The sequence below is a fragment of the Pseudorasbora parva genome, chromosome 12, assembly GCF_024679245.1.
Source record: "Pseudorasbora parva isolate DD20220531a chromosome 12, ASM2467924v1, whole genome shotgun sequence".
Taxonomy (NCBI): Eukaryota; Metazoa; Chordata; class Actinopteri; order Cypriniformes; family Gobionidae; genus Pseudorasbora; species Pseudorasbora parva.
Genome location: NC_090183.1, coordinates 12,038,442 through 12,064,537, shown reverse-complemented (window position 1 = coordinate 12,064,537; position 26,096 = coordinate 12,038,442). Strand labels below are relative to the sequence as shown.

The 26,096-nt window shown below is 37.5% G+C and overlaps 1 protein-coding gene across 9 annotated transcripts in view; it reads right to left on the bottom strand.

The window, feature by feature from the left end:
* The window catches only part of kcnh7 (potassium channel, voltage gated eag related subfamily H, member 7), a 92,251-nt gene extending 69,776 nt beyond the window's left edge, over nt 1-22,475 (bottom strand). For 5 of the 9 annotated variants that reach the window (XM_067459130.1, XM_067459131.1, XM_067459132.1 and 2 more), the window contains exons 1-2: nt 21,987-22,467; nt 20,253-20,483 (exon numbers count right to left, since the gene is read on the bottom strand). In XM_067459130.1, coding sequence (XP_067315231.1) covers nt 20,253-20,483; nt 21,987-22,062 — 307 coding nt within the window. In that variant the 5' untranslated portion in view covers nt 22,063-22,467. Of the gene's footprint in view, nt 1-20,252; nt 20,484-21,986 lie in introns of all 9 variants that reach the window. The other 4 variants (XR_010908585.1, XR_010908586.1, XM_067459134.1 and 1 more) reach the window with 2 other exon arrangements.
* Between the last annotated feature and the right edge of the window lie 3,621 nt (nt 22,476-26,096).

Here is a 26,096-nt window from a genome sequence, read left to right as displayed (position 1 = left end):
ATGCAATATGATGACTCTAGGCCATGAGGAAAAATCTGCAAGAAAAGCATTATGTGCTTCAATAGATATTTTCTTTTCTTTACCATGTCAGAAACGTTCAGGTATGACAGGTGATTGCCAAATGTTTCACATTCAAACTCTTTAACTACAGATTTTATACCTCCACATCTTGAATCCGCTGGTTTACCCAGCTGACAATGCTAGGCACTCTGCTGAAAAAGCCTAGCTGAGGGCACTTGAGCGCGCTTCAGCAGCACAGCGTTCAGATGAGATGCATTGCTTGCTATGATACGGAATATCCACAGAAGTGTTACTAGTATATAATTCACAGATTGTTTCTGTATTGTTTCTATATAAAAAATGCAGATGTGGAAGTAACAAATTACAACAAATCACGTTACTATAATTAAGTCGTTTTTCCGGGTGTTTGTACATTTTTCTGTATTTTTTTTATATCTGTAATTTTACTAGTAAGTACAAATTAAAGCTCAATAATCTAATTCATTACTTTTAAAACAACAATTTGTTACTGAGTATTCCTACCATTTGAATTAATATTCAAAATGGTAGGAATTTATGGACCGAATGTTGGGAGAAACAAACTACAAAAATAGGTATTTTGATACATATAGATACTGAAATATCTGACACAGTTCCAATGCTCATTTTCAGCAATTTCTATACACTGATACCAGCTGTGCATTCTCATTCTCTCCACCTCCGACAGTGAGTTTGACACGCACCCGTCTCCTGTCTGTCACTCACTCGTTTCAGTTACAGAGCCTGAATGTCAGTGCGGGATTGCAGGTATTGCAAATTATTTCAATCATACCCGCAGTTTTCTATGGCATATTTTAATGACAAATGTTGAAAGCGTATTATTATAACATGAGCACATTCATGTAATTGCAGAAAACTGGATCTGAGCACTCAAATATACAAATAAACTGCCTCTCACTCATATTGAGTGTGCACTATCCTATGCAATAATAAATCTCTCCGTACTCTTGAACTAGAAATAAGACCTCAATGTATTGTCAGGAGCCATGCGTTAATTTTGTTTTATCTGCATTCCTGGTGTTAAACGTTTTTAGCATTTTTGACATATACTAACAAGAGTGAATGTGGGCATCTGTTTTTATAAAATATTATTGGCAAAGGGTTTAAATGAATTACTTCACAACTATATAGGCTATATAGAGCTATAACTTATGTTGCTGTTCTTATTTCTTCTTTGTTCCCTTTTATTATTTTTATTATTTAATTTCTTAAAAATAAAAACAAAAAACAATGTTCAAGACATGGTTATGTCATTGATATCATGTAATTGTCAGGGTTCTGTCAGGTTTATTCTTGGTTTTCTGGCAGAACCCTGACAGTCCTGCATGGTCGTGTCTTTGTGTATCCTGCATTGTCTTGCCAGCGTGCCTTGTTGTGTTCGGAACGTGGTGTTTGGATCCCGACATTCATGGCATCACAATGTCTAGTCCTAGTTGTGATGGCATATAGAGATGGCATCACAATCCCAACATTCATGACATCTTCATGTCTAGTTTAAGCCCATTTTCTCTGTATATCTGAATCCTTGCCTCATCCTTCACCAAACCCCGATCCGTGTTGACAGAAAAAAAAAGTAATTAATAAAATTGCACAAGCTAATATTTATGCTACATTATGCTCAAATATATGTAGTATAAAAGTACCATAAAAGTTCACCATAAAAATGCAATCTAAAACTAAGTAAATGTTAACATAAACTAGTCTGGACTGTTATTTTCCAGAGCTTGTGATGCCATTTGGATTCTTTAGATACTGGCTAAGCTCTGTGTGGAATATAATTTATTGCATGACTGAGCATAGATATCGGTTTTACAGCAGGAATGTTTGCAGAGTGCAACAACCTGCCAGTTTTAATCTCAAACAGTCCTAGTTGGTTATGTTCGGTATTAACCTAGGTGAGAGGCAAATTCAGCAAACCATCGAGGGAATTCTTGTTTGCGTGTGTGTGTAGACTGAAAGGACAAGAGAAGCTTAAGAGATTAGCCCTATGGAACTGAATAAGTGCTTTAAACGCTTGAATTTCATGCTGCTGTGGTGCTGTTTAAATGAATTAAGTAGTCTACTAGGGGCAGATGAAAAACATTCAGCAATCTTATGTAATTATATATTTTGAAATACATTATATATATTTTAATACATATTATTTTATTATATAATATAAAAATATTTTCTTTTGATGGCATATGGGCTTTATTCATCATTTTGCATAATGTAGGACGGACAAGATGTCAATTAAGTGTAGTACAACACTAAAATCAGTCTCATGGTTTGAGAATATAATGGTGTGATAATGGTGTGAGTGGTTGTCTACCTACAGACACATATAAACAAATGTACATGTGTTTGTGCAATGTGGACATACAGAGGTATCTTAAAATCTCTCCGTTACCATGACCTCCATAAATAAAGAATGAATCTGTTGACCCAATGACGTCTTAAAGGAAATGTGATCTAATGCTTCTCTTGAGTGTGTAAAGCAGGAGAAACCACAGTCAAACTAGAAAGATACACTCAGAGAGGTTAACAGGGCACACAAAGCTCTCAGCATTGATTAGTTTAAACTATTTAAGAGTTCTATTGTCCATTGCTATAAAAAACAGACCTGAAGTTATCTGGATGCTAGATTTATTGATGATTGATATTCTACAGCATCTCCACTGTAATTTATATTCTCTGTTAAAGGTGCAGTGTGTGATTTTAGTGACATCTAGTAGTGAGGATGTGAATTGCAAGATCTATTTTCCACTATTTTAAACTGTGAAAATAATAAAAGAACATGAAACCTTAAGGAGCTATTCCTACCTGATTTGACCCTTACAACTTTTGTGTTGATATTGTATTGATTGTAACCCAATACAGTCTGATTGATTCAGTCAACTTAAAGCTGCACTATGTAGTTTTTCCGTTCGCTAGGGGACTCCTATTTTTTTTAAAAAGGCGTAGTTTGATGACACCAAGTTTGAACTCAGAATCTTGACACATGGTTTTCACCTCACAGCCGGTGGAAAATATGACTCAGGCAGGACAGAGTGTCAAGGTCGCTGGAGAAATTTTTACACAAACGCACACCTCACACGACTTTTATGACGGGACACATTTGCCAGAACCATTTCCGCTTTTCCGGTCATTAATATGAGGTAACGCAGCTCTGTTTATCATATTAACTGCATTTAAGTGTGTTGAAACGTATGACGTTACTCTGTGCATTCGCTCTATAGCTGCTGTGACACTTGTTCACACTACTAAGAGTAAAGCGTTTCTGCCAAATAAAACCGAGGGTAACGCAGATATGACGCATCTGACAGGCGACTCCCTCAGATGTCCCTGCTCCTTGGTTAAAATAGAAATTCTGTCACAATTTACAAATAGTTGGAAACATTTGGGATATTGTAAGAACTCAACTGCAGGGCTCTAGAGTGCGCCTCATTTGGTCGCACATGCGCCTAAAATTTGTAAGGGTGCGCTTAAAATTTTTCCTAGGTCGCACCAGTGCACCTAACGTCCTTGCATCTGCTCAGCTCAGCTGCCTCCACAAACTAAGCGTTTTTTTCTCCTTTGACAGAACTCACACACACTCATGGTTCGACCATGTCGTGGTCTAAACCAATCAGAGACAGAGATGGGGCGGGTCTTTGCTTCTGATTGGCTGTGGTCCAGACTCCTGATATTCCTGCTCAGTTCTGCGTGCGGCCTGCGAGTGATTTGAAATTGCGACCTAAGCAGCACAAGGTAGTTAAAAAGTATCCGCAAACTAAACGCAGCGGTTTGTGAGCCCATTTTACTGTGTTTGTGTGTATGTGTGAGAGAGAGAGAGAGAGAGAGAGAGAGAGACAGAGACAGAGACAGAGACAGAGAGAAAGAGAGAAAGAGAGAAAGAGAGAGAGAGAGAGAGAGAGAGAGAGAGAGAGAGAGAGAGAGAGAGAGAGAGAGAGAGAGAGAGAGAGAGAGAGAGAGAGAGCGCGAGCGAGCGAGCGAGCGAGCCTAAACTTCTTTATTGTCTTGAAAACCGCCTGCCAGCAGAGTCAGTGTCTCAACGAGAATCAACATCTAGGAATAGATGTTTTAAGCTAATTAAAAACAAAGTTTAACGTTACCATTAAAGTAAAAGAGCCATATACTCACATCGTCAAGCAAACCACCCAAAACATTTTTTGTTGTGTGTACTCTTGAGTTTTGACGTTTGCTGTTTGTAATATTCCTTTGAAGAATGTATCAGAGACTGGCAGATCTCGCAGCAACATTTCCCTCAGCTACGGTAACGCTTAACGTTAACCCAGTCGGCGTCACTACTGTGATTGTGCATTGCTACGTTATATTCCAAATATAATCTCTTTGTGAACGATATTTGCTGATATATCTACTGTCCTAACTGAAACGCTTAGTTGTTCATTTGTTGTGCATGCTGCAATGTTACTTTCTGGCTCTTTGAAAAAACTTTCCTGTGGTGATCTACCTGTAATAATTCATAATTTCATTATAACATTTGTTCCAGTTGGCCCAATTTTATTAAGAAATATAAAAAACTAGTCTACCACAACCTACTAGTAATATTGCCACATAATTATGACAATCAAAGCGTTATATAGCAGGCAGAGGAAATAAAAAATTCTGTATTTTTTTTTATTATGAGTTGTATTTCATTGTTTATTATTTCATTTTTTAAAATTAATTTATAATGCTTTGTTAAAACTGTAGTTTTAAAATAGTAGTCTGATGTTCAAATCATTGTTTTCCTTGATTTTAATTCCTGTGTTACAGCATATATTATGTTGTCATTTACAAAATATATATTAATTTATATGGAACGTGATAAAAAGGTGACCTTGAAATTGGTATTATGCGAGCCAGGGAAATGTTTGGGTGCACCTAAATAAAAAAAGTTAGGCGCACCAGTGGAACCAAGGCAAAAAGTTAGTCTGGAGCCCTGAACTGAACAAAATATATAACACTGGCCTAGTGGATTTGGCATATTTTACTGCAAAAATACTACAATAGTGCACCTTTAAACAAGATTTTTGACTAATACCAGTATATTTAGATGTTACCACACAAATGTGCCATTTTGAGCACCAGCATCTGCAAATAATTGAATAATTGATTGACACACTGTGTCTCATTTAGTAATCGTGCATATGCACAGATTTGTGAGTGATATCTTATATGAACGTTTTCACAAACAAATCATAATTCATCAGAAACTTTTGTACTATAATGAATCAAATGTCTGAACAAAAATGAATCTGAACATTTCTATTAGTTTCATTAGTTTTAAAGGGTCTTGTCTGTTTGCTTTTCAAAGTTTTGGAAGAAAGTTGAGCATTTTAACTTTCTGAGCTGAACAATCTGCTATTGATGGTGATCAGAGTCACGTTGTTTAGACAGAGAATGAATTTTGTATTGTTTGTAAAACAAAATTATTTTGTCTTTGATGGAATATTACTCCCATATGGAACCGGCACTCTTACTGTAGTACAATTTTAGCAGCATTTTCATGGGTTTGATCATACAGCTCTCTTTCAAACTCAAGTTTCTCCGAGCAGCAGCTGAATCGATCAGGTGACTATCACAGCAAGAAAGAAAGAGGAAATCAGTTCAGGTACCGCTCAGGTTGCAATCTTCATTTCCCACACTTAAATTGCGCAAGTGTCCTGAGGTGAACTGTACAATGTGTGGGGGGAGAGTTACAGAATTTTGCAGCTCTTCCACATTGGTTATGCCCACCAGTTACAACAGACACAAGCCAGTTTCACTGTCTGTGTGTTAACTTCAGCTGTGACTTGAGATGTTAGGCATGTTCCCCAAGGGAGATCTATGACCAAAACCATGCATTTACTGTTGCATTGCTTAATATTTTTGATGGAAAAGCAGGAACTCTAAAAAATCATGTCTTTCAGATAATATGGATCATATTTATTCCCAAAATAATATTCCCATTCCCTTTATTAAGATCACATACTTTCTAATCTGAAGGAGATCATTCTGTTTTCTATAGAATGCCGGTTGCTGTGTGTGTGTGTGTGTGTGTGCGTGTGCGTGTGTGTTAATTTTCTTCTATATATGAACATATGGAATGCATCAAGCTCAGTTCTAGTTTCAAGATGATGGAAATTTCATTAGATTCAATTTCCACTATCAATAATTAAATCTACAGAGCCTGTGGAGGCTTCTTAAAGAGTAATCCATACGCACCTACACACACACACACACACACACACACACAAACTTATGTCGTGTTTCCATGTTTTATGGAGACTTTCCATAGGCGTAATGGATTTCATACTGTACATTCTATCCCCCTACACTGCCCCTGCCCCTAAACCTACCCATCACAGGAAACATTCTGCATTTTTACTTTCTCAGAAAAACTCCTTCTGTGTGATTTATAAGATGTTTTCCTCATGGGGACCTAAAAATGTCCCCACAAGGACAAGGATTTCGGATATTGCCATCTTTGGGGGGACATTCTGTCCCCATAACGTAGGGATTACCAGGCCACCCACCCACACACACACACACACACACACACACAAACACACACTTATGTCATGCGTTTTTTAAATCAATATGGTTAAGAGCATTAAATCATACCATCTTTTCTGTTTTTCTTTTTGAAACGGTGACATTTTCCCCAGCAGACACTTTCCTGTGCGATCCATTCATTGATGTTCACCATTACCGTGCATATGCAGGCCAATGTGCTTGTTTGTGTTTATATAGGTATACATTACGTTTATGTGTATATCCCGAATGTATAAGGTGAGGAAACTGTCTGGCTGAATTACTAGGTATCCCCCCCCCCCCCCCCCCCCCAAAATCACGCTTTGATTTTTCTTCAGTTGTGTTCATTTCATTTTTAAGTGTATCAAGAGTGAAATTCAAGGACTAATTCAGAATGGATAGGAGGAATTTTCATTTCTTGAAAACAAACATTTTTGTATTGCTTTAAATAATTAAAATATCAAACCTGTCAAACTTCACCCACATCCAATGATTAATTCATGCTTGGAAATGTTCATTGTAGCAATTACGCAACTTGCAAACAGGACTACAAGGGGACTACAACCTAAATATGTATTAACATCTTGTCTTGTAGGACTAAAGATGAGGCATGTCATGTTAAAGGGATCCCCTGGTGTTGAGACTTGTATGGCTTAATATAACATAAATGATGTCTCTTACTGAATTATGTGGTAGAAAACCCATGAAAGATCTACGTTATTTAAAAAATCGATTTTATCGACCATCGACCATGGGCGGCGCCATTTTGTTTGCGTTCTAGGTTGATGACGTAGAGTGGTTGAACTCCTCAATCAGCTGGCATTACCCGTAGCTATTTTTACCACAACGCAACTCGAAAATTGTTTCAGAGTTAAACAAAACCAATGAATTCCTTTGTAATTATACTTAAAACACACTCAAACATACATGTGCACACAAACTCACCTACACAAGTCACAAACAGATCGGCGGGCGCGCACACACACCTGACAGACTGCTCTGTCTCAATCCCATGCATCATCACCAAAACATCCTGCCTCTCTTCCTCACGTTACTTTATGCCATCGTCCTACCTAGATATTTCCCTCTGCTGGTCACATTAGGCATAGTTCATCTACTATCAACAGTCTATCTAGGGAACAGGATGTGTTGAACAGGATATCAACACAGGGAATAGATTGAGGGTTATGTATGCGCGCACGCAGTGCGTGCGTGTGTGTGTGTGTTCGCGCCGATCTGTTGGGGTGTGTGTGTGTTCGCGCCGATCTGTTGGGGTGTGTGTGTGTGTTCGCGCCGATCTGTTGGGGTGTGTGTGAGTCTGTGTGAGAGAGAGAGATTGTGTGCACATGTATGTTTGAGTGCGTGAAGTCGGACAGCTGTTTGTAAATCGGCTTTACTCGTTATTGCGGTGGAACGTGAGACTGAATGACTGCACTCGAACATGCACTATGGTGTCGGACAACACTACAAATGTCCGTCCCTTCAAATAATGCCCTATTTAAGGGTATAGGGGGTCGATTTCAGATTCAGCCCCTGTCGTGGAGACTGAGCAGCCCAACATCTCGATTGAGACAGCAGTCTGTCAGGTACGTGTGCCCGCCCGCCGATCTGTTTGTGACTTGTGTAGGTGAGTTTGTGTGCACATGTATGTTTGAGTGTGTTTTAAGTATAATTACAAAGGAATTCATTGGTTTTGTTTAACTCTGAAACAATTTTCGAGTTGCGTTGTGGTAAAAATAGCTACGGGTAATGCCAGCTGATTGAGGAGTTCAACCACTCTACGTCATCAACCTAGAACGCAAACAAAATGGCGCCGCCCATGGTCCAAATATAAAATCGATTTTTAAAATAACGTAGATCTTTCATGGGTTTTCTACTACATAATTCAGTAAGAGACATCATTTATGTTATATTAAGCCATACAAGTCTCAACACCAGGGGATCCCTTTAACAAAATCCCCATCTGACTTTGGAGCTCAGAATGACTCTTACTTTAAAGAGCTCTAACACTTATCTTCTCAGAGCTTTTCTAATTCTATTCATGGCAATAAGACAAGGTTTGTAGTCTGCCAGAAAATATATTTCTGTCAGGACCACTATTGTCGAAGAAGATTGACAATTAGCAAACTTTCAGAGTTTGGATTGACTGTATGATTCTGTTCTAGGCAAGAATTACCTGCCCATCCATGCAGCCTAGCACAGATAAGAGCAGGGAGAGCAGCGATAACCTCCCTTTGTTCAATGTTTTAATGTAGAACATACACTATATTGCCACACATTTTGGGACATGTACACACTTTACATGAACATGAACTTTAATGATATCCCAATTTTAATCTGTAGGGTTTAATATGGAGTTGGCCTACCCTTTGCAGCTATAACAGCTTCAACTCTTCTTGGAAGGCTTTCCACAAGGTTTAGGTGTGTGTGGAATTTTTGACCATTCTTGTAGAAGCGCATTTGTGAGGTCAGTCACTGATGTTGGACGAGAAGTCCTGGCTCGTAGTCTCCACTCTAATTCATCCCAAAGGTGTTCTATCAGGTTGAGGTCAGGACTCTGTGCAAGCCAGTCAAGTTCCTCCACACCAAACTTGCTCATCCATGTCTTTATGGACCTTGCTTTGTGCACAGTCATGTTGAAACAGGAAGGAGCTATACCCAAAAGTTCCCACAAAGTTGGGAGCATAAAATTGTCCAAAATGTCTTATGCTGAAGCATTAAGAATTCCTTTTACTGGAACTAAGGGGCCATGCCCAACCCCTGAAAAACAACCACACACCATAATACCCCCTAAACCAAACTGTTCACTTGGCACAATGCAGTCAGGCGAGAATCATTCTCCTGGCAACCGCCAAACTCAGACTAGTCCATCGGATTACCAGACAGAGAAACGTGATTCGTCACTCCAGAGAACACGTCTCTGCTGAGTCCAGTTTACACCACTGGCTTTACAAAGGCACCACTGGCTTACACCACTGGCTTTTACAAAGGCTTTACACCACTGCATCCGATGTTTTGCATTGCACTTGAAGTAGAAAGGTTTGGATGCAACTGCTCAACCATGGAAACCCATTCCATGAAGCTCTCTATGCACTGTTCTTGAGCTAACTTGAAGGCCAAACGAAGCTTGGAGGTCTGTAGCTATTGACTCTGCAGAAAGTTGGTTACTTCTGCGTACTGTACGCCTCAGCCTACACTGACTTCTGTGATTTTACGTGGCTTTTTACCACTTCATGGCTGATGTTGCTGTTGTTCCCAATTGCTTCCACTTTGTTATAATGCCACTAATAGTTGACCGTGGAATATTTAGTATTGAGGAAATTTCATAAAAGGACTTATTGCACAGGTGGTAACCTTTCACGGTGCCACGCTTGAATTCACGGAGCTCCTGAGAGTGACCCATTCTTTCACAAATGTTTGTAGAAGCCAGGGATGGAAATTAGCACCCGCCACCAGCCAAATGCGGGTGATTTTGCGTTGTGGTGGGTAAACTCGCTTCACCTACCGGCCACCGTGGCGGGTAAATAAAAATAGCATACTGTTTCCCCTCTTTATAAACTGTGTTCAGTGAATGCGAGTGCGGCCGCACTATGTATGTCCGAATATGACCAGTCGTTTTCGCCGTCATTACCCAGATGTAGTGCCAGAAGACGCGAATAATAACCATAATAACTCGCGCGCACTGAGAGAAGATCCGTCACTGTCACCCGGAAGCGCGCACCCGTCTCACAGCGCGCAAATATTGAGTTCTCTTTCAAGTCTTGTGCTTAAACGGACAAACTCACACAAAAAGTATGCCAACATGTTCATCTTGATGAGAATTCTAGCAGACATAGTCTGAAATGTGCCTTAAGTGAACTTTATACAGTCGTGAAAGATGACGCATATCCCTCTATTAGGTCTTAAAGGGGCAGTAGCCTTTACTGCTATGTTTAATGTCAAACAAACGATAAGGACATCACTCACTGCTCTTGATTGAATAGCTTTTGTAAGTTTAATAAGGAATAATCTTTCATTTAAACAGTTAAATATGCAGTTATTTTACATTTGATTACTTTATTACATTTCTGTAGGCTAGTAGACCTGTACATTATTATTTAATGTACACATGAGTGAGATCAAGTTAAACATTTTACTTTGAATTTTATTTTATACTGTTTGATGTTGCAATGTGCTAAATAAATATTTGCATAATTTGTAATTGATTTATTATTTGAAACTTTAATATTAATTAATGCAATTGCAATGCCTTGATTTTTAGTAAAGTTACTCAGTCATAGCATTAGCCATAAATGCAATGGATAATTGGCATAATTTCTTTTAGTGCTTCGGTTTCAGCCAATAATTTTTATTTCGATGCATCCCTACTGACAATGTTCTGCTCGGTGTGTCGTCAACACGCTTCAGAAGATGCCAAAACTAGTAGTTTCATTGTTGGTACTAAAAACCTAAAACTGGAAGCCATAAAAGAATCATCCAAATGCCACATCCAGGTAAAAAAAAAAAAAAAGAGAGAGAACATAGAGCCCTACTCATTTAATGAAATGTATATCAGTTCATGGTTTGTGTGTGTATAAGAGTGAAAAAATGTCAGTATTTCATTGAGATTTGAGATTAAATAAACTGCTTAAGTATTGTAGAGCTTGTAGTATTAATTTTCACATGCAGTTACACATTATCGGTTAAAAACAAGAAAGTGGCTGGTAAAAACGTTGAGTGGCTGGTAGATTTTGAAATCCACCAGCCACAGTGGCCGGTGGACAAAAAAGTTAATTTCCATCCCTGGTAGAAGCGTACGCATGCCTAGTTACTTTATTTTATACACCTGTGGCCATGGAAGTGATTAGAACACCTGAATTCAATTATTTGGAGGGGTTTCCCAATACTTTTTGGCAATATAGTGTAATTCAAGAAATTAGTTTGATTCGAAGAGAAGGCTACATCCTAACTGGACGAGAGGAGGAGTTGGAGATGGAAGAGGGTAATTAGCTCTTGAGCAATACAATAAGCTGCTGATAATATGGATGGACCTTATTTGTTGATGCTGTAATAGGCGTTGTATTCCTAAAGGTAGATCTGGATCAGCAGATGTGAGCTTGACTGACGTGACTGGCTAGAACTAACGGCACACTAGATAAAACACATCACAAACAAACCTGTAATATTCTTGTTCATTTTGCAGTGTGCTAAAAGCATTCACAATCTGACAAAGCATGTTTCATTCTTGGTAATAATAATAATAATAATAACAACTAATGCTGATGGGGTTTGTTCTTGCTATATTGCTGTGGGTTAACAGTACAGCAGTGCAGTCTGTGTCTCTGTTCCCCTGAGCAGAGACTACAAACATCATACCTACCAAAAGCACAAGAGCTATAAATATCTCTCTCTATCTCTCTCTCTCTATCTCTCTCTCTGTGTGTGTGTGTGTGTGTGTGTGTGTGTCCTCTTCTCCATTCTGTCGGTGCCAAAGTGAAACTGTAACTTTTAATCTGCTCATAATAGAAAGAGGATCTGTATCGACAGATTTCATTTTCACAGAATTAAGATACAAGATACAGAGGCACACGTGTGAATAATTCCAATTTCATTAAACAGTTAATCCAGATGATTATGTTTGCTAGAGTAACTGTGATAGGAAAAAAGGTAATTGAGCCAGATGTTGGAATGGATTTTGAATGTGTGAACAAACGTTCTTTATTTCCCATTCATCACTTCATTTCTATACTACAGAATTTATATAGCCTTTGACATGGTTGTGTTAAGTCTTTAAAATGACTGGTACACAGAGCTGTGTGCTGATTGGTGGAGTCATCTGTGTTAATAAACACAGCTCATTAATCATATAGAGCAGGCTGCAGGGCAACATGACAGCATATGTTCATTAGTGAACACAGCGCAAAGAATAAAAGACAGAGAGACTCATGATGTCACTCTTTTACAAACACTTCCTAATCTAAAAATAAACAGTCAAGACCACTTATTAACCAACAAATAAAAACCTCAAAAATAATTATATATGATCACACTTAATATCTTAAATAAGGCAAGAACTAAAATGGTCAGGATCATGGTTTTGTTCAGTGTGTTTTAAATTTAGCTCTGTTCTTTCTCCCTCAGCTGCTGATTCTGTTCACCTGTTCAGTTAATTATCTCATTAGTGCTCCTTGTTATTTAACCCCTGTGTTCCCTGAGTTCATTGTTGGGTGGTCTCAATTGTTAGTGGTGTTTACTCAAGCCTAGTTCACACTGCCCGATTTTTGCCCCGATTTTAAGTCGCCGACAGGTTTTGCGAAATCGCCGACAAATGCCCGAGATCACAGGCAAATCGGTGCTCGTGCACGCGAGTGACAATCACGCAGTGTGAATAATCAAAGACGCGATCAGAGAGAATCGCCGACGAGTCGCCGACGCCGGTGAGATATTTGGCATGCTAAATATCTGGACCTGTCGGCGATTCAAACTCCTGCTGTGTGAACAGCGTTCTGACTGAAAATTACATCGGCGATGACCGACAGCCAATGAAAGAGTGAGATACTGGGCAGCAGGACGTTCAGGGAGGAGTTATAGAGCAGAATATCAGTATTTTAATAGATATATTTACAATTCTATCAAACAGATACAAAGCCCAAACATTTGCACATCCAGCCACAGCAGCAGCACATTACAAAATTATTTATTTACCTCAAACTGTTTTTGCAGAACAAAATCCTGTCTCCCTCTGTCTCTCCAACAATTTCTTCCGCCATAATCTTTTTTCTTTTTCTCCACAAATCAGCACACATACAATTTGAAGCAAACTTTGTGCAGTTTATCATATTTAATAACAATTCCAAGTCTCGCGCGAGAACTCCGGTCTGACGCACGTGTGATCTCGCGTTGTTTACTTGTCACATCGCACGTGTTTGGGAAACGTAGTTTGCGCACGGGAGAGAGAGAGAGAGTTGTCGGCGATTCTTCCTTGTTCAGTCATGCAGTGTGAACTCCTCTGTCGTCAAACCATCGTGCAGTGTGAACACAGCAGTGACTGAATGATACCCCAGATAGTCATGCAGTGTGAATAGAGCAGTGACCCGACGAGTTTGAAAATCGTGCAGTCTGAACTAGGCTTCATGCGTTTTCTGAGTTGGATTTTTGTATTAAAACTTCTTAAAGGAATACTTACTGACTACTTACAGGATATTCTTATATTACCATGAACTTGTATATACCAAAGGCCCAAGGGAAAGTTGATTTATCAATTCCTCACTCCTTTAAATGAGCTTATTGTTTCTGCCTAAAATATGATACACAATGTCAGCTATAATGGCATGATTTGTATTACCCCAGAACTGTATATTTCTGACATATGGGCATTATTTCGACACAGTCAGTAAAGCTGCTTTGAAACAATATGTATTGTGTAAAGCACTATATGGCAGTAACCAGGGCCTAAAATGAACACTTGTCAAGCGCCAAATGTGAGTCTTAATTAGAGCCACGTCAGTGCAAGAATTCTACATTGATATTTCACATCTTTATGCACACTTCAGACAAAATTGGTACAAAACAATCCTAGAGTATACCTAGTAAACATAATTGGTTGTCTTAACTAAGACACACAAACTGAATGGATTAATTATCTGCCCCAATATGACCGGAGCCCAATTTTTAAATTTTGCTGATTGGCATGTGAATCACAACATGGAACACAGGCGTGTTCACCAGTGTGCTTTAAAAGTGTGATAAGATGTGCATGAGTCAGTCCTAATGCGTCACTGATGATAAAATGCAACCCATTTGAATTCTATTTAAAATGTAGTAAAATGCTACGAAGAAATTCGAACACCATCTAAAATCAGCCTCTAAAAAGACTGATGGTAAATGCACTGCATTTATATAGCGCTTTAAATAGACCCTATGGCCATCCAAAGTGCTTTACATACTGCCTCGCATTCACCCATTCATACACCAAAAGCGATGTCAGCCATGTAAAGGACCATCCAGGTCATCAGGAGCCGCTGGGGTTAGGTGTCTTGCTCATGGACACTTCAACACTTGGTCAGGTGGAACCGGGGATTGAACCACCAACCTTTTGGTCTGTAGACTACATGAACCACTGAGCCACTAATGAAAACATTATTCTACACCAACTTAAATTAGAAATCATTTAAAAAACTCATGACCACCTTAACTAGAATTGATCACATTTTGTATAAATACATGTATTGTATTTATAGTGGTAAATTATGAGTTGCTCATTCTGTTGTACTTTATAATAGATAATCTGTGAAGGGAATAGATTTTTCACTAAATATTTATATGACAACTATGGCATATTGTAGCTATAATTTCTAATTATGTAGGTTGCTATTTTTCATAGCAAATGTTATAGATATAAAACAAAGAAAGACAGAGTTTACTTTGGCCTAAACATGGTAATAAGTAGGCCTGTCACAATAACAAATTTAGCTGGACGATAAATAGGCCAAGAAATTATTGCGATAAACGATAATATTGTCGTTCTGAGACCATTTTCATCTAAAATAATGATAATGACATAATAATGCAGGTAAAAAAATTTCGAAGATCAATAAACTTTTATTTCTAAAGACTGTTTAACACTGAAAATGGAAAACATTTTAAATATCCACAATAAATGAACAAAACAACCAAAAACAATAAATAAAATGGATGAAAACTGCAACAGATGAGGCGCATATTAGAGGTGGCACGGTTCACAAAACCCACGGTTCGGTTCTGTATGGTCCTCGTTTTTCTTTTTTTCTTTTAACCGTTTAAACTCCAGAAATGTACTTCAGCATATGATATATAACTTAATTATCAACAATTTAGGATACAGTATATATATAAAAAAAAGTTATATCTTGTAGTAATGCACAAACTGAACTTAAATGGACCATCTCTGAGGAAAGCTAGGTGAGATTTTGAAACACCAAGAGAGAAGACATTGATGACATCCTTTTCATTTAGCTATTTGGCAAAAAAAACCAAAAAAACAAGGTGAATGTGTATTGCTATCTCTACAGGAACTTATGTACCTTTTTAGCACAGAAAGATTGAACTGAAGAATTAACCTGCATTTATCAAACTGCCAACTTAGTGTAGCTTTAAGCCTTATTTATACTCGACGCGTCCGCATGAGCGCTAAAGATAAAAATAAGATAATTTAGATAATGGACTTAATTATCGCGGTCGGAAAAATTATCGAGCTGTTTTTTTTTTTATCGTATGATTAATTGATTTATTGACTATGGCGACAGGCCTAGTAATAAGGAGCCAGCAATGGTCAGAATTTGGCATAAACAATGTGAAACCATAGATCCATGCTGCCCTGTATAAACCAGTCAGGCTGGTGGGGGTGGTCTAATAGTGTGGGGGATAATTTCTTGGCAGACTTTGGGCCCTTTACTCCAAATTGAGTGTAATTTAAATTCCACGACCCACCCGAGTATTCTTTCTGACCATTTCCAGCACTTTATGACCCCTTGGTAGCCATCTTCTGATGGCTACTTCCAGCAGGATAATGGACCATGTCTCAAATCATCTCAAACTGAGTCCACTATGTTCAAATGGCCTCCACAGTCTCCAGAATGCAATCCAATAGAGCACCTTTGGGTTGTGGTGGAACAGGAGATTTGTATCATGTGCAGCCGACAAATCTGCGTGATGGTATCATGTCAATATGGACAAAATATCTGATGAATATTCCCAGCACTTTGTTGAATCTGTCACAAAGAATTTAAACAGTTCTAAAGGCAAAAGGGGGTCCAACCCAGTACTAAAAAGGTATATCTAATAAACAAGTGTATTCACTATTGTTATGTTTTGAACACAGTGGCAATTTCTTTGTTTTTAATAGATTAATTCACTCATCCAAGAAAAGCTTATAAAGACTTATTTGCAAAATGTTACAAATACAACAAAAAGAGCACTCTGGAGAGAGGAGGATTGTACGTAATGTATTTGCAACATGAAAACGTACAAAAGCTGAATGCAAAAATACAGCAAGAAATGTGTTTAGCTGAATTGTATTGAAATCCTTTGACGCACAGAATTTACCAAGCCAGCATTGTAGGATAATGTGCCAGTGCTCAGACAGGAAGTCTCAGAAAAATGATGCATGGCTATCACATTCTACTGCAATATAAAAGTTAAATAAGGCATGACCTATTCTCATGCGCACCCAGCTTTGTGTGTGTGTGTGTGTGTGTGTGTGTGTGTGTGTGTGTGTGTGTGTGTGTGTGTGTGTGTGTGTGTGTGTGTGTGAGTAATGGAATAAGTGGTGTGTGATAATTCTAATATGACCACACACTTAATGTTTTCTTTTTTTCTTTTTTTTTTACAGTATCTTACAGGTTCAGCAAATAATCCTCTTCTAATCAAAAAGCGTTGTTATATACAGTATATATATATATATATATATATATATATATATATATATATATATATATATATACACATATATACATATATACATATATATATATATATATATATATATATATATATATATATATATATATATATATATATATATAAGGGCTAACATGCACAATGGTATTTGAGTATTAGAATATATATTTTCTACACTCGTGTGTGCAATATTTTGAGCAAAATTCAAATTCAATCATTTCTTACTCTATTATTGCTATTTAATTTATATATTAAACTGAATAAGTGATCATTAGATCAACTGAAATAAGCTAACTGTTCTTTTTAATGCGTTAATGTAATAAAATTATTTTTCTAAATGTCAGTTTTCGTAAATTAATTTACACTTACAATTTTTTGTTTAAAACCTGCAATTGCACTATGACTTGACAAAAAGTTTGTGAGGTTTAAAAAGATATTAAAAAGAAATAAGGATGCTAAATTCTTTTGGTTCTAATTTTAATATTTTTTATGAGTGAAAAGGGATGACAAATGATGGTATTACAGGAAAACAGAGAGAGAAAGACACAGAGGCTTTCTAAAATTGCTATACACACCCGCTCATTGTTCACAATTTAATGCATTCACAGTAGAAGCTACTAAAATCACCCAAAAAAAAAATACAGAGCAGGTCCAGAACGTGCTGTGCTGCAACTTAACGACAGGAAAGCAGCCTCATTTACACCTCAAGAGAGAGAAGTGGATTATATGCGATCTCTAGGGTGGAACCCAGCGTAATGACATGTCCATTAGTTCATATGATATCTAAGAGGCATTCAGAACAGAGTCGACAATAAAGAGTTGACAATAAAGTGAGGTCTAGAGACAGTAGCTCAAAGTCCCCCCTGGGACAGAAGAGAAGCCAGGGAGTTTAATGGAGAAGGGATGTCAGATAAATTGCGGTTGCTTTTTATGCTGCTAGCATTATGATTGACAGGATTATACGAATGATCTGTAGCACTTCAGCTATAGTTCTATTTAAAGGACTTTTAAACTGCTAATCAATTTTTAAAGGGCATTAAAGATCTATGATGGTTCTAATGCATTATATCCTTTTTAGATAATGCACTATTACAAGTTAACACTTTCAATTGTGAGTGAGTAGAAAAATGTTAAGACTTTGCAGAAGGAATGAGTTCTGCCCAGACAGAGTCTCCTATTATAGCTCTCCAGAGAATCAACATTTGAGAGATGAAACCAAAGGATGGACATTTGAGATGGGGACAATATAAAAAGTGTCTTTACATGCACTGCAGTAACCAGAAGATAAACATAAGATCAGAATATTGAGTTGTATATATTATTGAATGAGAGAATTCTCTGCGTGTCGACAGGGGGCCGGTTTGTGTTGTTGTAAGGAAGCTTGAATGTACAAGAGATTCAATATATTAGATGGTGAAGAAATGATCTTATCTTGGGAAGAAAAAAAAAAACTTTTTCCATCATTTGCTGTAGGAAAGTTTTATAATGTGAAATGCATTCATTTACAATTAATTTTGTCCTTCGTAAAATACTTTTTTTTTTTAATTGGCTTAAATTATATATGAAAAGAGGAACCAGTGATATTTTATTTTGCAACAATTGTATTTTTTCAATTTCTGTACAGTCTAATCTTTTGCTTTTGACTATGGGTGAATCTTCATTTGTCCCTGATGATTGTCGTTTGGACCTTTCTGGATTACAACCTGCCATTAAAATGATATGTTTAATTATTCCAGCTGCCGTAACAAAAGGCTATAAATCAGCCACCTGCAACCTCTTCACATGGGGTATAGCCTACTAGCCGGACCACTTCTTTATGTATACATAGATTTGATAGAATTTCCTGTGGAAAGCTACCAGTGCCACTTATATTATAACACATTATTACAAGTTTACCGTTGTGACTTAAGTAAGGAGTCCCTCAAATATAGATTTAGGATAATTTTTTAACCAAAATAAGTTATGGACAGCAGATTTAACATGCCAAGAAAATGTCAAAGCAGATTACAGCCCCTTTTACACAGTCATCATTACTAGTAAAGTACTGTGTGAATATGTGAACAAGGCCTTTTCAAAAATACTGGTAAATCAGGTCTGATTTATCCGTGAACAAAGCTCTATGAGCTTGTACGAGGTCAGGATGCACTATGTTAAGAAGTCTGCTTTGGGCCAATCATAAAGCTCAGATACAACTTGTGTACAATGAACACTTTTCAACATGTGTAAGCTCTGCTGCTTATTAATTGTTTTACAATGTAAACAAAAGTTGTATGTTGTAAAAGTTGTATGTTTTTATCTATTGTGTCATGTCTCCCACCAAGTTTTTAAAAATGCCTATTAATTTTTTTCCCATTCATCAGCTGTGGCTCTGCAGGTGGATACTATTGGATCATATTGTGCACCGTCTTGAGTTTTTAGGAGCAAAAATGGGTCAATTCTCAAATTGGGAAGATAGTGAAGATAAAAGGCAGATAAAGACAACGGGTGCAGCGTTTAAACATAACTTCCAATGAGTGACATCACAGAGCTTACTGGTATTTTAGTGGTGATGTATGAATTAACAGCAGTGGCGGGCCACGGGCGGGGGGGTTTGGGGCTTGAGCCCCTGTCCCTTTGAGAGTGAAATTGCCCTTTTCGATCACACCAGTGCCCAAATTATACATTGGAAAGTGGAGTGAAATCTGTCTCACAAATCAAAGTACATTCATGTGGAAACTAAAGCCTGGAGAATGTACTTTACCAAAAGGACCAAATAGAATTGCAAAAATGATTGTTTTTAAACAGGTTCCACTTCCTGTATGTAATTGGTCAGCCAAGAGATAGCTCCGCCCAATTCTTACTCTATTGGATAGAATGCTTGAGGGGCGGCAGTGGCTCAGTGGCTCAGTGGTTCTACAAACCGAAAGGTTGGTGGTTCAATCCCCGGTTCCACCTGACCAAGTGTCGAAGTGTCCATGAGCAAGACACCTAACCCCAGCTGCTCCTGACGAGCTGGATGATGCCTTACATGGCTGACATAGCGGTCGGTGTATGAATGGGTGAATGTGAGGCAAAATGTAAAGCGCTTTGGATGGCAATAGGGTCTGTTAAAAGCACTATATAAATGCAGTCCATTTACCATTTATGTGTCAACAACTTTTTCTTTTCCATTAGTCAGGGGCTTATTAAATGGAGGTTATTTTAAGCAAAACATTAATGTACAGCGTAACATTTAGTAAACTCGACCCACAAACTTTCAGGTTCATTGAACAACACTAATTTAAAGCTCACACACTCACCGTCCTTGCGGTGGTAGGTGATCTCCACTTTGCGTTCCTCCGAGCCCATGAGAGCCTGTGCTACCTGCGCAATAGCATGCCGCTTGGTCAGCTGTCCGTGCAGGAAGTCGCAGGTGCACGGCTTCTGCATGATGTCCGGTCTGGAAAACCCTGTCATCTCACAGAAGGCATCATTGCAGTAGATGATGGCACAGTTCTGGACGCGTGCATTGGCTATGACAAATCTCTTGTCTGTAGAAATGGGCACAAAAGAGCATTTAGGATAAAGAAAATGTGTAGAGGGAGCTGAGGTGAAAGGACATGTAAACCATTCTTAAATCAGCCTCAGGAGCACTTGTGCTTTTGGCAGTGTGTACTTTTAGATTAGCTGTAAATTTGAGCAATTAGGCCAAATAATGACATTATACAGTGCCTCTGCTTTTCAAACTAATAAGCACATACTTTTTTTGCATCTGTAGACAACGAAACCAACCATCCATGCAGACTGGAAATAAACCTGACTGCATCAAGAAAACACGAAAGTATGAAACAATTTAAAGGAATATTCAGGGTCCACTATATGTTAATCTCAATCAACAGAATTTGTGGCATAATGCTGCTTACATTTTGTATCTTATTTTTTTTAATAAAAAAATAAAAAAACTCAAAACCTCAAATAGCGAGCCACTTACAGTACATAAGAAGTGAATGGGTCAAATTTTTACAAAACAAAATGAACTGTTTCAAAAGCATAGCCACAATATAGATTGAGATGATGATAGTGTGTAAACACAAGTGTTTACTGTAAACACAACTACACAACTTTTTTTACCTGTAAAGATGTCTAATTTCACAAATGTATATCCATGACAATGTAATCCTAAAACCCTAAAATGACGATATAAATTATTTAAACAGCTTTACAAATAATAAATGACTTAACATTTCCATTTCACATTTTTCGTCCAATTTGTTTCCATTTTAAAATTAAGCAACCAGGTTTTTTTAAGGAATCCAGAAATTCCTATTATTATTATTTTTAAATCTGGAAATCAACAATGACTGAAATTAACTGAACCCAGAATATTTCTGATTAAGGAACATTTGCACAAATGGTATATGTCAACAAATGTATAGACACAATACTGGCTCAAGCTAACACCTTACGCCTATTTTTACCCAAATAAAAACTTTTATGCTTGCTCGTGTCTTCCATGTCTACCAGAAACTATCCTTCTATCCTTCTTAACAGGAATGACAGTAACAGCAGACAGTAACACATGGAAGAATACGATTTTGGCAGTGGACACAGGGCCACTCAACTGAATGCCTGTGGTAGTGTGAGTAAACACATTAACACTCAAACACATCACAAACTGTGAAATTCATAGATGCTGACAAAATGATGTTAGCCTAACGCTGAACAACATAAATTGACAGTTCCCTCCTTAACGTCTAATCGAGAAAGAGTCCAAACACTTTTCAAAATCTATTGCGCTGTTAACCACTTAACTAATCAATGTTTACATCGATGAGAAACGCTAACAGTATAGCACTAATAAATCAAAGTATCAATTTCTAAGTTTAGACACCGAAGAAAGGCTGAAACAAGTTGTACTGTCAGTGTGTGGAGCTAAATTCTTACTATATTTAGAGGTCACACTAACAAAACTGCGACTGAATCCCGTCACATGCAGCTTATTCATGCAATGAAGTAAACAAACATTGGTGCAACATCTGGAAGGTAACACTCACTTTGACCCTCGAATTTGCGAATAATAATCCCGAGAAATGTGTTCTGTGGCGCGACGTGACCTCGTCGCACCGGCATGATTGACTGCTGGTTGTGCGCGAGTCGCTCGATCGCGCGCCCCTTTGAATCCTTTGAATGAGCTTCACGAGCGCAACGCGAGGAAACGCGTCTCTTTGTGAGGGGTCATTCCGGCGACGTCTTCTCCTTCTTTCCACCGTTAAATTGTCGCTTTCCGTGATTCATTCCCGTTTTGGTCTTCACCGTTAGTCGCTGTTTAAAATGAAAGACGAGAAAACGAGGCGCTGTGAGGCTTTCAGCAGCATCTCAATCGAACTGAAATCCACCAATGTGACGAACGGGCACAAACTGACAGCAGTGACGTCTGTCTCTTTGCGAGGGGCCCTCGCGCTCTGCGCGCGACACTGTGCAAGAAGATGCGCGTGGAAACGGTATCCGTGTTGCGCGAGAGAAGCCCTGGAGGAGGGCACAGTTCACACGGATCGCTCTCTGCAAACCACGTCAAACACAACACGTGGGGGTTTCTTTTTCCACCTTTAGGGTATTCATGACAGTGAACTTAAGAGCGGCTGCAACTAAATTAGACAGGTCAATTACAGTGCGATTTGGCTCTATAAATTAGGGTTGTCGTGTAACGCAACAACAACAAAAATGCGATGGCAAATGCAAACTTTAACGTGCAGTAAATAAATGGATTCGACCTTTGCAAAGCGCTTATTTGCATGTGTGGTACATGTGGGACTGTCCATGGTGCTGGAAAGCCTATGTCATTCCAATAGGAGTTAACTCGACAGCGTTCCTCAAAAAAAAAGTTAAAACAAACGTACAGAAAGAGAGGACGATTCCACATTAATTTAGGCAACACAGAAAAGCTTTTTAGGAAATAAATAAAGACTAGCTACTGGATCAAACTATTAAAATGTTTGTGCCGACCCACTAAAATACACTTTTCTAAGAAATATTTATGTTAATTAAATCCTAATGTAAGGCCTTATGCACATTCAAGTTTATTTCCTATAGAAACAAACCTGTGTTCTCAACTGCAGCACAAAGAAATCATGTCAGCACTTTCCGCCACTTAAACGCTCACTGGTTTACTGCAATTAAATGTCTGTTACGAGATCATCACGCGTCTCCGTGACCTCTGATGTCATGGAGATGTGAGGAAAACCCCGCTGAGGGAGAGATAAAGGAGAATAAATCAGCGCTGGCACCTAGTGGTGACAACAAGAGAATGCATTATGGAGCTGGCCCGCTGGCAACAAACGAGTCAAAAAGTGAACGCAGCGATCAAAAATTGATATGACATTCGATTTACAAAAGTTAATGTTTTTTAAGTTAATGTTTTTGGAATTATCGTAGGCTATGCTCACCAAGGCTGCATTTATTAAATCCAAATATAGTAATATTATGAAATAATTGTAAACTATTGTAAAAAAAAAAAAAAAGTAATGTAGTCCTGTTATGGCAAAGCTGAATTTTCAGCAGCAATTCTTCAATGATGAATGAATGGTGACATGATGAATGGTGCTCAAGAAACATTTATTATTATTACCAATGTTGAAAAACAGTGGATCTGCCTAATGTTTTTTTTGTGGAAATGGTTATACTTTTTTGTTTTAATAATTCTTGGTGAATAGAAAGCTCAAAAGAACAGCATTTATTCAAAATAGAAATTGTGTGTATACATAAATGCCTTTACTGTCACTTTTGACCAAATGCATGTGTCCTCCTTGCTGAATAAAAGAGGATAAATTTCTAACCCCAACATTTTGAATAACAGTGTATAGTAAACTAAACTAAACTAAACTAAAATAAAAACAACACTAAACAACCAGTGCACCTTTTCTTCACCGTTTGGAAGCCCTTGAGCTGAAAGGATTCCCAAAATCTAACATGGGAGTTTTGTGTCAATTAAAATATATTAATATGAATGAATATAATACGAAACAAATCCATTTTTTTCAGTTAATGTGCGTCTCGTGAATGATGAGCATGTCATCTCATTAAACATATGGCTTCCATTCCTCTCCAACAGTCAAGTTTATGTTTTATGTGTGAGAGAGAAAAAGCCATGTCAGCCATGATTTGGGACTGAATCAATAAAGTGATACAACAGAAGCGCTTACCGAAAACTAGCCCTTTCCTTCATTAATTATCAGTGTGACTCATCAATATTCAACTGTATGCAATATTCACAAGAATGAAACTTAGAAAGTGACACAGACCCCTGTGGTAATGTCTGCTCCGCTGTAATGGAGAGGATTACAGGCACATAAGGAGACACGCGTGTTTGTGTGCGTGCCAATGTGCTTGTGTTTGAGCCGCTGTGGGAAGCTAAGTTGTAGTTTCTTAGAATGTCAAATGCATAATCCTAAATAAAAATACATAATACTCCACAATCCAATTTGATTTCGGTCAATTGTTTAAACAACTAGTAGATGCAAGGGGGAGGAAAGAGGAGAGAGTTTGTAAGGTTATAGTGATTTGTTTTTTTATAGGTTGTGCTAGTGTGGAAATTGGTTAAGGTGAATATATAATTAATAAAGCTGGTTTAAATTGGAGCAGCTTCTGATTACTCACTCTTCTGATCCATTAAATACTATTTTACATCAATCTCTCAAAATATTTATAGATTTATGACAAAAAAATTAAAAACTGACAGCAGTGGTTGCCAAATATTTACCATAAAAATATGATACAAATCATTATGGGATTATAGTACCTGTATAATTTACAGTTCATGAAATTATAGCCTGTATACACCAATATAAGTCTATGCAACACAAAATACCACAATGTGCACAAGTAACATAAAAAATAAGACAAAAAAACAGGACACTAAACTAGACTCACTGGGGGATGACCTTTCACTGCTTTCATCAATGTTGGGAAGGTTACATTGGAAATGTAATACAGATTACAAGTTACCCTATTTAAAATTAAATAAGTAGTGTAACTATTTCAAAAATGTTAACTAATGTTTTCAACTGTTTATCATTTTCAAACATTTAAATCAGGCAGGGTTAAACCTCTAAAAACAGAGATAGTTATATTTAGTTATTTTTAAGAAAAAAAAACAATTCTATATTTCATATTCTATATTCAATATTTCTGGATGAAATGATTTTTACATTTCCAGCACTGGAACACATTTTAATCCCATTTGCCATGGTGGCAACTCTCAGACAGGTTGTAGCCTAAGGGCTCTATCATACAGCGTGCGCAATATGACGGCAAGCACAACGCAAGTGTTTTTAGCTAGTTTCAGCCCGACGCAGTTATAATTTTCATGTCCAGCTGTTGAGCGCCCATCAATATGAGGTGTGTTCAGGCACATTGTTGGCACGATGCTATTTTGAGTCAACTGACTGTGCCATTGTCCAACAAAAACCAGTCAATGGCGCAGTATTTTTTATAGTTATTTAAAGGGTGTGCCTATGCCGGTACACAACTGATGGATTGATGTAATTGGCAGTGGTGATCTGCATATTCAAACAAAAGAAGCAATTAAAAGCATCAGAATAGCATGACTTTACTAAATGGAAGGAGCTATCATGTAATCAAATTACAGTTACTCATGAATATCTTAATATTTTCTGTAAAAAGCTAGGATATGTTGAACAATTTTAGTTTGTTGCACAACAGGATATGTTGAACAATTTTAGTTTGTTGCACAAATTAAAATTGTTCAACATATCCTAGCTTTTTACAGAAAATATTAAGATTTTCATAAGTAACTAATTTGATTACACATTTTTTCTCAGTAACTGATTACAGTTACATTTATTTTGTAATTATATTATGTCACTGTTACATGTAACTAATTACACCCCAACACTGTGGGTACGTCTTCACTGTCGTGTTATGCTATGTCTATTATCTTGTTAAAATATTTTCACTGTAAACTAAAAAAGTAATTAATTAAATAATTGTATTCAAATGAATGTAGAATACATTTACAAATCTAATCTGTGAAATGTTCTCTCACATATTTGGTAACAATTTCTACAACCGTAACAACAATTACAGGTAGCTAACTTTCTTTTGCATGTATTTTTACCTTTACCTTTAGATAGGTGATCTTACATTTA